General features: G+C 36.8%; 1 protein-coding gene across 1 annotated transcript in view; it reads right to left on the minus strand.

Moving 5' to 3' along the window:
- Positions 1-454: 454 nt before the first annotated feature.
- The window catches only part of adam12 (ADAM metallopeptidase domain 12), a 107,682-nt gene continuing 93,513 nt past the window's right edge, over positions 455-14,623 (minus strand). The window contains exons 12-17 of the mRNA XM_015375935.1: positions 12,650-12,827; positions 5,365-5,454; positions 5,058-5,253; positions 4,843-4,951; positions 2,411-2,609; positions 455-955 (exon numbers count right to left, since the gene is read on the minus strand). Of these exons, the coding sequence (XP_015231421.1) occupies positions 773-955; positions 2,411-2,609; positions 4,843-4,951; positions 5,058-5,253; positions 5,365-5,454; positions 12,650-12,827 (955 nt within the window). The 3' untranslated portion in view covers positions 455-772. The remainder of the gene's footprint in view (positions 956-2,410; positions 2,610-4,842; positions 4,952-5,057; positions 5,254-5,364; positions 5,455-12,649; positions 12,828-14,623) is intronic.

Below are 14,623 nucleotides of genomic sequence, written 5' to 3' on the forward strand. Positions count from 1 at the left end.
TTATTAATTTGTCTTTGGGATAAAAAAAAAACAATCTTTTGAATTGAATTAAATTGAATTGGGCATCTCCTTGGAACTTGGACAGCAGGACAGGACAAAGAAGGAATGTAAAATAAACAAACAGCTCAAGGGAAAGAGACGCCCTTGAATTGAATAGAAGAGAGGACATTTTAAACAGAGACAGATGAATCAAGAAAGGAGGGAAAGAAGGCATACACAGGAAAAATATTTAAAAAACAACCTTAACTAGGGAGGTGGACTTATAGGTTAGTGTGATAATTGCAATAAAAGCTTGTATTCCTGTTAGTTTCAACCATGTCCAGAGCTGAATACACATTTTGAATAGAAGACAAATAGAAGATGTCCAGTGTCTTTCTACTTAAGGACTTATGACTTCTGAATGTGTCCCTGTTCCTTTTCTGGTGGTTTATCACAAAAAACCCACAACTTTGAAAAGTGAAACATTCAAGGTGTATGAAACAATTGTGAGCACTGTCAAACAAGGAATTAAAAAAGGTAGCAAAAATCTATTCCCACCTGCCTTAAAGTTAAACTTTGTGTCATGGCATTGCTCCAAATAAATTTAGTCAAAGCATTTCTAAACTCAGTTTAGGAGAAGAATGACAGCCTGGGCGTATGATGAATGGTACTTAGAGCTGAACATAAATGAGATCATTAGGACTAACTGATTGAACCTTTCAACATTTCAAGTGATTTATTACCAGGGGCTCTGTTTGTTCCTTAATAAATGCACAATGGGCAGTTATTAAATTTATTTGAAGAATAAATGGGAAATAAAACTGGGTTTAGATCCATTTAAAATGGCTTTTACATTTTCACAGCAGCTAAAAAAAGACGGAGAAGGTGCCTCACTTACCCCTCGACCGCTGCATTTAGCTGCACACTCGTGCACGCTGAACACACTGACGTTCTGGCACCGACGATTCAGACACATCTGAGGCAGACAAAGACATTAAATATTGACAGCGTGGTTTCAAACAGCAACGCAGTAAAAGAAGAGTCCAAATCTTTTAATCTTTTAAAGGGAGGAGGCACATCCAACTCCCATTTCTTTTTATTTTCCTCCTCAGCTCTAAATCAGTACAGCATTAAATATAATTACGTTGCCACTGGAAGTACATCGTACCCAAATTTTAAATGTATCATGCCCATTTCCAAGCGGGCTAAATGTGAGGATGAGCAGCAGTTGGCACACAGACAAATGGCACCAAAAAAAGCCGAGGTTGGGTCTTTTCTCAAAATGGGAGGAGGTTTATAGTGAAGTAAATTAGACTAAATGGAGAAGCTGAATCAGTGGAGTGACCACTGACTGAACTGATGAAGGGAGGGAGAAGCCAAATGAAGTGACTAATGAGTAGTCAATTAAGTCTGTGAACTTAAGCAAGTCCATAATGACAATAAGGCACACAGTGAAAAATATCTTGTCTTTTCATCATCGTTTATTTTTCCAGTTCTTTTCCAAGCAAATAGGTAAGGCCAATTAGAATTTGTTTTCACACAAAGCTACAAATCATTTTAGGTTACAGCTAGAATGTGAAGTGAACATTTTTATTCAAGAGTCTTCGGTAAAAAGTAGGAAACAAAAGAATTATCATTTTATTTAAATGCAATACACTTTTGGTAATCCTGATTGACTTAAAAAAATGGAAGGGTTAGTTTAATTTATTGTTAAACAGTGAGGAAAAATTTGTGTTTTTCTACACAGCCTATGTTTATGTCCACTTTTAGTATTAGCAGATGATACATAAAAGCAAGTCTATATGAGACTATGGATATTGTGTAAAAAAGACAAGTGGGATTAATTTACTAATGTTTTTAAAGCCAACCAAACTGAGGTGGGACAAACTTTTAACAGAATGTAAATAACGACTGCCAAAATAATAAAATAAATTATAGAAAATGTATAAAACTCCAATGAACTTAGAAACTGACATTCAAATTGCTTTGGAATAATATAAGCCTTATTTTACCAACATGTAAAATAGATATCAGATATTAGTGTTACTCCACCATCTGAATTATTGTGGTGGAAACTTTGTGGTGTCATGTTTTTCTTTCAACTTGTTTCAATGTTCCTTCAGTCAAAATGCTCCCACTTGTTTCTTATTTCCATTACGCTAAAGTGTTTGCCAATAGTTTTTCAAATTAACAAGAGATTGAATGATGTTTTAATTAAAAATAATGTCTCTAATAAAAACATTTGGTCCTCAAACTTTTCAGCAATCCTGTGGGTTCCTTATATACTTTTTCTTGCCACAAAAAAAACTGATGTAAAGAGGATAAAATCCCCACCTTTAAACCAACTTAAATTCTAATATAATTTATTGCAGAGTTATGTGTATCTGAACAGGGTGAGTTTAATGTCCTCTTTAACATACACCGTGCTCACCATTCCATCTCCGCATTTTGTCCCTGTCAGGACCAGGCCCGGATCCGGCATGTCATCGCCCAAGTAGACATGAGTACCTCTGCATAATATCCTTCCACCTTCCTGAAGGGGTATATTTGTTTCAATGGAAACGGCATTTGTGCCAATAACTGGGCGGTTAGCTCCTCCTTGACACTGGATTTTGCCGCATTTAGCATCTCTACATCAATGGCAATCAAGAAGAGAGGGGGGAAAAACAGACAACAGAGAGAAATACCTTCAGATAATTTCACTTCTAAAGAGTTATCTGTGAATGTCTTAAAAAAAAAGTATCTGCAAAAGATGTAAAGAAAAAAATGCCCCTAAAATATGAGTAATTTTACATTACAGACCAACACAATGTCATGCATAATAAGTAGCAAAAACAAAATCACTAAAGTCACTAAAACCTTTATTTAAAATATAATCTAAGAGGTGGGATTAGGATTAGCCTCGAACATTTGCATAAATTTCGCCTTGTTTGATATGACATATTTAAGGACTTTTGGGTCATTGAATAATTTAATCAACACTCTAAAAAAAATGAGTTTCATTCAGTTTTAGTAAAAAGAAAAAAAAATGACGACTGACCTAATTTTATTAAACACTTTAAAAGGTTTGCTTTGCTATACTTGATGGCGGATTTAATTGTGTAAATAATTTCTATAAAACGGTCATTATGTTTTTGATGACATTCAGAAGTTAATTTTTTCATCAAAGATAAATAATATTAAGTATTAGACTATTATTATATGTATGATTAAAAAAAAGTTTGGGAAATAACACAGAATCTTGTGGAACACCACACGTAATACTTGGTAAACCAGAGGCTACTTTACTTAATAAAAAAGAAACTCTTATATAAATGCAACAAAACTATTTTCCTATTAGTCTACTAAATCTTGCAAAAGGTTTCAGGGGTATTTCTTGCTCTATCCACTTTAAGCAGCACAGTGCTAAATCCTTGTAAATACACCACTCAAAAAATATTAAAGGAACACTTTGTAATCAGAGTATAGCATCAAGTTAATTAAACTTCTGGGATATTGATTTGGTGAGGTAAGTAGCAGAGGGGGTTGTTAATCAGTTTCAGCTGCTTTGGTGTTAATGAAATTAACAACAGGTGCAGTAGAGGGGCAACAATGAGACGACCATCAAAACAAGAATGGTTTTACAGGTGGAGGCCACTGACGTTTTTTCCCCTCCTCATCTTTTCTGACTCTTTTTCACCAGTTTTGCATTTGGCTAGGGTCACTGTAACTACTGTTAGCATTAGGCGCTACCTGGACCCTACAGAGGTTGCACAGGCAGTCCAACTCCTCCAGGATGGGACATCAATACATGCCATTGCCAGAAAGTTTGGTGCGTCTCCCTGCACAATCTCAAGAGCATGGAGGAGATTCCAGGAGATAGGCAGTTACTCCCGGAGGGCTGGACTGGGCCATAGAAGTCTACAACCCATCAGCAGGACCGGTATCTGCTCCTTTGTGCAAGGAGGAGCAGGAGGAGCACTGCCAGAGCCCTACAAAATTACCTCCAGCAGGCCACTGGTGTGAATGTCTCTGACCAAACAATCAGATACTTCACGAGGGTGGCCTGAAGGCCCAACATCCGCTAGTGGGTCCTGTGTTCACTGCCTGGCACCATGGAGCTCGACTGGCATTTGCCACAGAACTCCGGAATTGGCAAGTCCACCATTGGCGCCCTGTGCTTTTCACAGATGACAACAGGTTCACCCTGAGCACATGTGACAGACGTGAAAGGGTCTGGAGAAGCTGGGGAGGCATATCCATGGAGGGACGCACAGACCTATACAGGCTAGACAACGGCACCCTGACTGCCATTAGGTATCGGGATGAAATCCTTGCACCCATTGTCAGACCCTATGCTGGTGCAGTGGGTCCTGGGTTCCACCTGGTGCACCACAATGCCCGATCTAAATCAAATAGAACACCTCTGGGACATTATGTTTTGATCCATCTGACGCTGCCAGGTTGCACCTCAGGAGCCAGGAGCTCAGTGATACCCCAGGACGCGATCTGTCTCATTAGGACCATGCCCCGACGTTGTCAGGCATGCATACATACATGTCGGGGCCATACAAATTACATTTTGAGTTGCTGCAATGAAATTCCAGCAAAATGGACTAGCCTGCCGCATCATTTTTTCACTGTAATTTTTGGGGTGTCTTTGAATTCAGCCCTCTATAGGTTGATAATTTTCATTTCCATCAAATGATGTGGCATCCTTTTGTTCCTAACACATCACCCAGTCCATACCAGTATAAATAAACAGCATGATTTTTTCCCCCCATTGAGATCTGATGTGTTTTCAAAGTGTTCCTTTAATTTTTTTGAGCAGTGTATAAAAATTGAAGGTATGATTTTATTTCTACAGGAACGTCAGCTTCACACCTGGCTTCACATTTTGCAAAGGAGCCTTTTGAATCCTTGCCACAGTTGCCATAAGGGTCCCCTGCTGAGTTGACTCTTTCAAAGCAGATCCCTGGAGCTGGCTTGGCTCCTGACAGATACAATGAGAAACCATTGAAGGCTTGCATCCATGTTTGAACCTTTAACAATCAAACTGGGCCTGTGCGGAGGCCTTCTACAAACCCTTAGAAACAAACCTTGGCCCCATAGCGTGATACATTGCTGCTCGTGGGTCTGGCAAATGCCATTATAACAATAGCCATCAACATTGTGGCAGGAGTGGCCGTCGTGCAGGTAGACATTGGCAGGGCAGTGAGGGCTGGAGCCTGTGCAGAACTCGGGCAGGTCACAGGAGTTGCTGGGTTCACGGCATGGTGTTCCTGCTGGTTTCAGCTGCACACAAAGGCAGAAAACAAGCACAATGATATATGGCTTAAATAAATAAGAATAAAGTAATGCTTGGCATTATGTTTTGGAACATATCTTCAATCCGAACACAATTACCTGGCAGTCCTGGCAGCAGTGTCCATGTGCACAGACAGCATCACCTTTTAAAGTGCAGGTAGTGGCATTGCAGCAAGGATTCATGCATTCCTGTAAATAAAATTAAAAAAGCAAAAAAAAAAATTAAAAAAGGTTACCGTAATATAAGTAGGTAGTGCAAAGGCAATAAAATAAAATAGGCAGAGATAGGAAACCACCTTTTCTGGTTCATTAATTTAAATTTCATCTCTTATAGTATTAACCATATACTGCAAGAAAACAATCATAAAAAAGTGTACAAAAATACATTTAAAAAAACAATTTTTTTTTTTCCACTAAAACAACCAATATTTTATTATGGATGTAAAAATGAAAGCTTGTTTTAAAAATTACGTGAAATAACTAAGAAATTGAGAACTTAGAGATGGACTTCACATGAGAAGAGAAAGAGACAGTCTGCCTTAAACCAATGAGTAATATGTGCAGACAGCTGTAATGGTATCACAAAAAAGAGTAAATGATTTATTTGAGTGAAAAAGTATATTTCCCATTAAACATTAATGCGTATTAACTGCATAGACTGAAAAAAAAAAAATCACAAAAAAGTCACGGAAAAGTTACTTTTTTTTTTTTTTTACAGAAAATGTAATCAAGACAAAACATACAGACATTTGTTTCTGCAGGGTAAAGGGAAGTAGATCTCTATCAAATCTCCTATACTTCATGTTACATTTTTTATTGCACTGAGGAGGAACATCTGTTCCAAGTTGGGGTTATTGTGACCCATACACAGCACCAATCAGTACCTAACTGCATGTTAATGCAGATGGATGACAGAATTCCCTTAATTAATGCAAAACTATTCATGCTCCTTGAACATTTTCACATTTTGTCAGAGTAGTCACAAACCTCAATGTACTTATTTAATTGTTTTATGATAGGCAAAGTAACTAAAGAGGGAAAATCCTAAATTGCTTTCAATTGTTCTTACTTCTCTTAATATTCAGCCCTATCCACTCCAAACTGTCTAGCTTAAATCCAGCAGCCTAAACGATCTTCCTTTAGAGGTCACCTAATTAGAAAACAGAAGCCAGCTGTGTGTAATTTCATCTCAGCGTAAAACGCCACCAAAACTGACAGGTAAAACAAAGAGCACCCATCTTAACACTCTAGTATCTTGAAGAATTGACAGCTTTAAAAGGGCTTTAAAAAAAAAGAGAAAAGCCAAGTGTAAAAAACAGGTGTAACAGATTATTGTTTGAGGTTCAGCCATATTGGAGGAAAAGAAAATATGTGGTAAAAGTTGCTCTGGTCAGTTAAGAGCAGCATTTTAATTTATGGCATACTTAGAAGATATGTGAGATGGAAAACAAACATGTGTTTTACTATTGTGTCAACAGAAGCTAACAGTTACTACACGATCGCTAACCCAAAACTTAAAATGTATTTTAATAAAGTAAAAAAACGGTAATTTAAATAAGGGTTGAAACAGTAATATAGCATGTGTTACCTGATACAGTATGCTTATTACATTCAATTTACATGACCGAAGAGTCTTTTAAAAAGAGTCATTTCAGTTGTGTCTGAATGTCAGCCCTAATCACTATAAAAGGCATTATATAGTGGTTATTCCATTTTAGATGAGGGTCTTTTTACACTTGTGTAAACAAAATTACAAATAAAATCTTTCTAAGTCTAAGTCTAAGTCTGCACATCTAGTGGATGTCACAACCTGAAACGTGCCGGAAGCACAATCTGTACCATCGCCTCATTTGCGCATGTACAAGCAGATATTTATCCAAGTCATCATAAAAATCATGGTACTAAAAGTAAATATTTCTATCCCTAAATCAATAAAGAAAGCTAATACACATCTTTAAAACATTTTTGATAACTTTTCGGAGACAATTTTGATGCTTTTTACATTTTCTCCATTAAGCAGGTTGTCTGATGTCATCATCATGCTCAGAGTAGTCCAGCAAATTATGATTAAACCATGTTTATCTGCATTTTTTTTGTTATTTCTTTCTTTAGATTACGCACCATATACCATAATGTTAACACGAAAGGAAAAAATAAAACTCAAAAAGACTAGATTTATGTTTAAATCCAAAGCCGAAAAAGTTAGCTCCCGGAAGTAGCGTACTGTAGGATCCCATTTCCTGTACAGAAAAATGATAAAACAGAGTTTTAGGGTATATATTATTATCAGGGTATATATTATTAACATATCACACATTATAGTTTTGTACGCTCACCATTTTTAAGGAGGGAAAAATGTAATTTAGGTATTTTTTACTAATTAAAATCAAGGGCGCAGAAGTATATCTGGTTGTTTATGCGCAAAGGACCTGCTGGTACAGATCATGCTTCCGGGACGGAACGGGTAGTCACAGTGGATGAAAAAGTAGTGGACCTAAAATTTCCCACAATGCACCTTGAAAAGTAGTGATCATCTATGGTCACTAGACAAACAGATAATGCTTTGGGAGGAGAGCTCTCCTTGCAAAACATCATGGATTTGCTGCCACAACGGCCCGCTGTCGCCAAGGGCTGTCACTACCCCACAGCTGAAAAAAATAACAAAGATGGTGCAGGCACCATGCCGAGAGGCGGAGTCACAAGAACAATGGGGAGCGAAAAATAGTGATTATCTCTCCCAATGGTCAGTTAACTGAGTTCACAATAAAGTCCACTATATAGTCCCTACTCTATACAAGGATTGAGAGATTAGCATCTTACAATCTTACAAATGATTAGCATTGCAAACTGGTTTGAACAGATTACAATTGTTTTAAGTTCAAAAGATAGTTTGACCCACATGAAAGTCTGATAGTTATTTGATTAAATGACATAAAAATACAGCATTTAATGGCATAACATTATAATCAAAGCGATAAATGGCAATAAAATACATATTCTATTATATCTAAACTTTTCCATTTTAAGAAGATAGATTTTTATGTACACATATTGCCCTGGAGAGAGTGGGTTTATTTTCAGACATGCATCTAAATGCACATATTTTAACTATTTTCATCAGCTAGATTAATTTCTTTCAAATAAAACTTGTTTTCTATGCTTCTCACTCCCTCTGCTTTAAATCGCATTGTCAACTCTAAACACTGAATCACTTGAATAATTGACAGAATAGTATAATTTAAGTCTAATGCTTATGTATTTTTAATATTTCAGAAATATCAAGATGTATCAAATTGGCAAAAATGCAGAGATAATCAGCAATGTTTTTTATTTTTAGTTTTTCTTTTATTTTTAATCACACTCGTCTTTATGGACATTAGGCTGGGGGTATGAGAGAGGGGGAGAGACATGCAGGAAAGGACCACAGGCCGGATTCGAACCCCATTCTTTTGACAAAAGAACGTGCCACTAATAGTTGATAGAATTAACATTTGAAATCAGCATTTTTGCATCCTTGTTATGCATTTCAATCATACCAAACAAACATACAGGAGTGAAGAGATGACCATCTTTTGTAAAGGAATAGAGGTCTCTGAAATTTGACAACATATACATATATACATATATATATATATATATATATATATATATATATATATATATATATATATATATATATATATATATATCTCAGTTGACCTAGTCTTTAAATTTGACCAAATGTTAAACTCAGATAAAATCATGAGTCAACAGAGAGCAATATCCATAACTTGGAGTGGTCCATAAAGTACAAAACCAAATCTAATTTAATTTTAAGTTCTGAATTTAATATAAAAAAATATTATTCTAAAATTTAAGAAACATACAGATTGTAATCAAAGAGTAAAATGGAAGGAACCTTGAGGAGAAAAAAAACACAGATTGTTAGAGAATGTCATGATACCAAATCTAATCTGCTATTAATTCCTGAGAGAGAATAGAAATCTGTAATCATTCCAAATATTGCAATGCTACATCTTAGCCTTCAATGTCATATGTTTATGTAATTTCCAGTCAAAGGAAGGTTATTGGTCAGTAAAATTCACTTTAAATCAAAATTTGGCAGGAGTAGGAATAATTCTGAGCTAAATTGGATGATCTCACCCAGAGGCCAGTTGACTAGACCCCAGAGGACCAGCTATTTCCCTTTTGCTATTATAGTCTAAGTGAAGTGTTCATGTGAGTGCCATAAGAGTCAGAAAGAACTGGATAGATGAAGCTGGCAGGGGACAATATGAACATGATGGAGCTTCCAGATCTCCATTCAGGCTGAACAAACCATAAAAGGGGGCCTCTCCCAGGGTCCCCAAGGCCAAAAGAGGCAGAGGAGTCTGATTGTGAGAAAAATAACCAAGGTTTTATAATGAGGGTTTTTAATAGTTAGCGAGGTGCTGCCTGATCCATCAGCTCTGGCCTTATTTTGGCGCAACGCTCTTGACAGAGTTTGGATGTTGCATTTGTCTAAAGACACTGAGGTTTTGGTTCTTTGTTTTGAAAGACAAGGACACTTTCAGCTCAACCTTGGCTGAAGTCCAAACGGCCTAGAAAAATATAGATAGAAATAAACCTCAAACACTGAGGCCTTCTTTCATTCGGTGGTTACATAATTCATAACATCCTTCCAAAACATAATTGATGTTTTCTTTATGTTTCTGCTTATGCTAATTGTATTATTTGTTTCCTTCCAGCAGCTGCAATACTTGAAAACCAAGTCCAGTGGATATTTTTTTGAATTTTTACGGAATGACTATGACCTGGATGACTGAGAACCTTCATCAGCATGCTGCAATAGTTAGCATTATTTGCAACCATTATTAAATGGGTGCAAAAGAAGATCCATTTCAAAATACATTTCCATTCCTATCTTTAACCTAGCCTTCTGAAAAACGTGTTTGCAGTTTAAAACAGCTACTAGTTCAGGAGAGCCGAGTTTAGTCACGCTTTCATAATCTGCCCTCTAAGTGATGGAGGATAAATTATAGACAGCAAAAAACCTCACACTCTTTATTCCCACTTCATTTTTTTAAAAACCTTTTCACACTTAAAGGTTTCAAACTACCATTACAAAATTTCAATGAGACCCAAAAAAAAAAAAAAAACCCAGAATAAATTTATAAAGGTAGTTGAAAATGTATTTCATTATGGTAAATAGGCAAATCCAAATTAACACAATCCTTCTCGAAAAAGTTCCACCTTGACACAAACAAAGCTGCCAATTACGATTTTACACACCTATGAAGATAACCTAGCTTCATTCAACCACGTTCAATGCCAGACACTGAGCCAATAGGAGATGGATATGTTTGTGTATTTGGGATTACCATTCTGCTCAACAGCTCAACCATTCTTAAGATTGCAAACTGGTGACCTGACATTTTCCTCTATGATTTGCTGGTGGAGAGCAAACTAAAGGGTTCAAGTTGATCCGGTACTTAAGGGAAAATGTACCATCACTGGACCATCACAATGCCTCCTACATGTCTGACTGCTCAAAGTAGATGTTCACTTTACATTTTTCTTGTAATTCTGACCTCCTACCATAGGTAAATATATCTGATTGTCTATTGAAATGTTTTATTGATTGCATATATCCGGACAGCCTTGGCTGGGCTCGGGACAAAATAACTGGATGTGGATCCCCATCCGTGGCACTCATGAATGAATATGAATGCCATCTGTCTGCTGTTATGTTAAGAGGAAGTCAGTGCTTCATGTTTGAACATAATGGTGCATTTGATTTACCTCGACCATAGTTATAAATCTCCAAGGTGATAGTTTTCCAGAACTGCCATTTTGAGCCCTGTGAGCACTGATCACCTTTTCAAGTGATCACCTATTGTTCAGAATTGAGATACTTAGATTTATTTATTTAAAGCACAGCGCCGCTTTCCCTCATTCTGACCACACCCCGTTTAACCCTCTCCGCTCATCCCCAAACTTGACCCGTGTGTCTTGCATACTGCTCATTTCAGAGGCATTTTTAAAACTTTTTATTAAACAGAGTTAGGATTTTATACTGGGTAAAGTTCCACTTTATGCATGACGAAAAACATAACTTAACTCGATGTAGAGAGAGCACTGGGCTGAAGATATAATTACCAACTATTAAAGCAAACGTTTTTTGTTTCATGAAGCTGCAACATTTAGCAAAAGACATATGTGCCCACTTCCAAAAAAGATAAAAAACAATCCACGACTTTTAGCTTCCCATCCAGGAAGCTTTTTCAATTCAAAATGTTAGAAATAGCGTTGAGTTTGAGGCTCTTATACAGTAGCCCAACAAAGCCTTTAGAAAACATGCAAATTGAAATAAACGAACAGGTCCACCCCTTTGAAAAGTTTTTTTTTTTGGATTCTTTTGTTAGCCTGCAATGCCCGATGCCTGTCTATGTCTCTGAAAGGGGTGTCGTTAAAGGGAATTGTTGGCCTGGCGGAAATTTGGCGAGGTCTTCTACTCCCCTGCAAAGAGGTTGGGATGAAGATGACAGTGGGAAGGGATCAACTCAATTGCAGCATTGTAAACTTTTAAAAGCTGAAATCTGAGTCCACCCCCTCTGTTTAAGGTTGGTTTTTCTTTCGTAACACAGATGGCTTCCTCCACGCCACTCTCAAACCACCTGTCTTCTTTGAACAAAATGTGAACATTCGGGTCCTCAAAAGAATGTCCTTTGTCCATTAGGTGTAGATGGAGGGCAGAGTCTTGTCCCAAGGAGCTTGCTCTTTTGTGTTGGGTCATGCATCTGTGGAGAAGTTGTTTGGTTTCTCCAATATAAAGATCAGAGCATTCCTCACTGCACTGAACTGCATGCACCACTCCGCTCATATTAGGTCTGGGGGTTTTGTCCTTAGGATGCACTGGTGTTGTTTGAAATGTACTGGGATTTTGTGTTTGGAGAAAATCCTCTTGAGTTTTTCAGAGACTCCAGCAACATATGGGATGAGAATATTTTTGCGTTTAATCTTCTCACATGTTATGTTCTGCTGCGTGTCTTTTGGATTGTTTTTTTTTTACTTTTTTGGAATGACTATGACCTGAATGACTGAGAATCTTTACCAGCATAAGTGCATGCTAATGTAGATCTACTGCAATTATTACAGGGTGAAGCTGTCGGGTGTAGTTTCTGTTATGATATCCATCACAGGCAGCTCAGCACACAGACTGAATAAATTCCCACTCATATTTTTATAGAATGTGTTTTTATTAAAAGTGATCTTAAACAGTTTTGACTTTAGGGCTTTGCTTGTTCCTGACATGGTTCCAACCACCTTCTAATGTTTCATTAAAGTTTGTTAAGCCATTATGCGAATTATGAATGCAAGATGATATCTTTATTGTGACCCTCACCTCTACTTCTCCACAGTCGCACTCCTCTCCCTCCTCAACATAGCCGTTGCCGCATTTCTGCCCACCGTAGAGTACTTTGAGTTCTGGCATGTTAAACAGGCACATGCCAACTCCCTTTTCAAAACTCGCCATCAGATCCTTCTTGCTGCAGCTGCTGAATACAGTTGGGAAGGGATACCTGCAAATGAAAGAATTGTTTGTGAAGGACTGCGTGGAGTGGAATATGACTCAAGTCCCCCTCTCAAGGGGCCTCTTCAGTCTGATGTAATCAGTGACAATTACAGCTAATCAAAAAATCAATTAACCACCAGGGCTCAGAAACTTCTATGAAGCTCCATCAGTATGCACACAGTATAGTTTTGCTCTTCACATGGAGAGAGGGATACACGTTGTACACATTTTACAAGATAGGGAATCATAAAAACTCAACCTTATTTTTGCTTACCTTTTGGCAGGCAGAAATTTTGACAATTGGGAGGTTCAGTCCAGAGAGAGGGACAGAAAAGAACACAACCCAAGGCTGTGTCTGGTAAAAGCTTGGCTAAAGACTGCTTGAGGCTTTATTGAGCTATTCTATGATAACAAAGCACCTTAGATGAAAGCCTGAGTTAAAAATGCGCATGAAAAAGGATGGATTTTATCTCATTCTCCATATGGCATCTGATAAGATTTTAAACTGCTCCACCAATGCTGAAAAACTGAGCAAAAGGCTGAATATTATAGGTGAATCTGTACATAATCTTCCCATTTAGAGCTGATCACAAAGATAGTTGACAGAAAGTGGGCGATTTAGGTCAACTCTTTTATCGAGTTATATAAAAGGCCCTTGAAATTGTGAAAAGTACAATGTGAAGTATGCCATCAATCATACCACTGCACTACTTGTACTTTTGCCGACCACTTAACTATTGGGACTTGAAAGCATAAAAAAAAGTCAGATTTTCTTTCCAGTATCCTTTACATAAATCAGTGAGCTTTATAATAATTTCTGCAGAACAATATTCACAATTTTAAATCTTTCATAATGATAAGCCCAAAATTATTTAAATACACCTGGTAGATTTAGATTTAAATGAACTTCTAATAAATAAAAGTTTCTTTCAATATTTTATCTCATGTTAACGATGGTAATCTTCACAATAACTATTTAGATTTTTGTAGATTTCAGCAGCTCCTCCGCAGTTAGAATGGTTACCATGGTAACTAAAAAATATCTTGTCTAATGAATGCTTGCCCAGCCTTTCAGTAGATTGTCCTGTTTAGGCATGTTTCTGTTGTGCTTTGGGTGATTTGATTTTTATTTTGGGTAAAAGATCATTTTGAATTTTATAGAATTTGAAATGTTAGTGCATTTATACATGCATGCATCTATTTTAATTTCTGTACATCTTAACTGTACATATATAGATTAGTTGCCAAGAAGTGCAAATGTTAAGCAAATACAAAAAGGACTGGAAACGTCAAAATAAGGCTAGCAAACACATATTTAAGGTCATCATACAAAAATCACAAAACACATACAAAGGGAAAAAAAATATGTAAAAGAGAAATTCTGCAATGACAGAAAATATAGAGAAGCAAAAGTTAATCTCTCTTGCAGTGCAACAGTTTACAGAAGAGAGAAAAATAGGATTGAAAGTACAATAGAGCAAAATGAAATATAATAACAAAGAATATTATAAATAAAATTACAAACCACACAGTAAAATTACACCCTTCCCATATATACAGTGTAAAATATGACAGAAATATAATTAGGATAGAATAAAATAAGATAAGGATCTCGGTATATACAATCAACAATATTAACAATTAACAATGCGTCTAAGTACCTAGTGGGAGTTGACTATAAACAGTGTTGTGCCTGAACGCGTTCATTGAACGAAAGTTCATGAACTCGTTCATATTTTGGGCGAACGTGAACTGAACGTACTGCATTACTGCCTGATTAATGTTATTGATTAATGTTATTGA

Source organism: Cyprinodon variegatus, unplaced genomic scaffold (assembly GCF_000732505.1).
Source record: "Cyprinodon variegatus isolate N-32 unplaced genomic scaffold, C_variegatus-1.0 Scaffold127, whole genome shotgun sequence".
Classification (NCBI taxonomy): domain Eukaryota; kingdom Metazoa; phylum Chordata; class Actinopteri; order Cyprinodontiformes; family Cyprinodontidae; genus Cyprinodon; species Cyprinodon variegatus.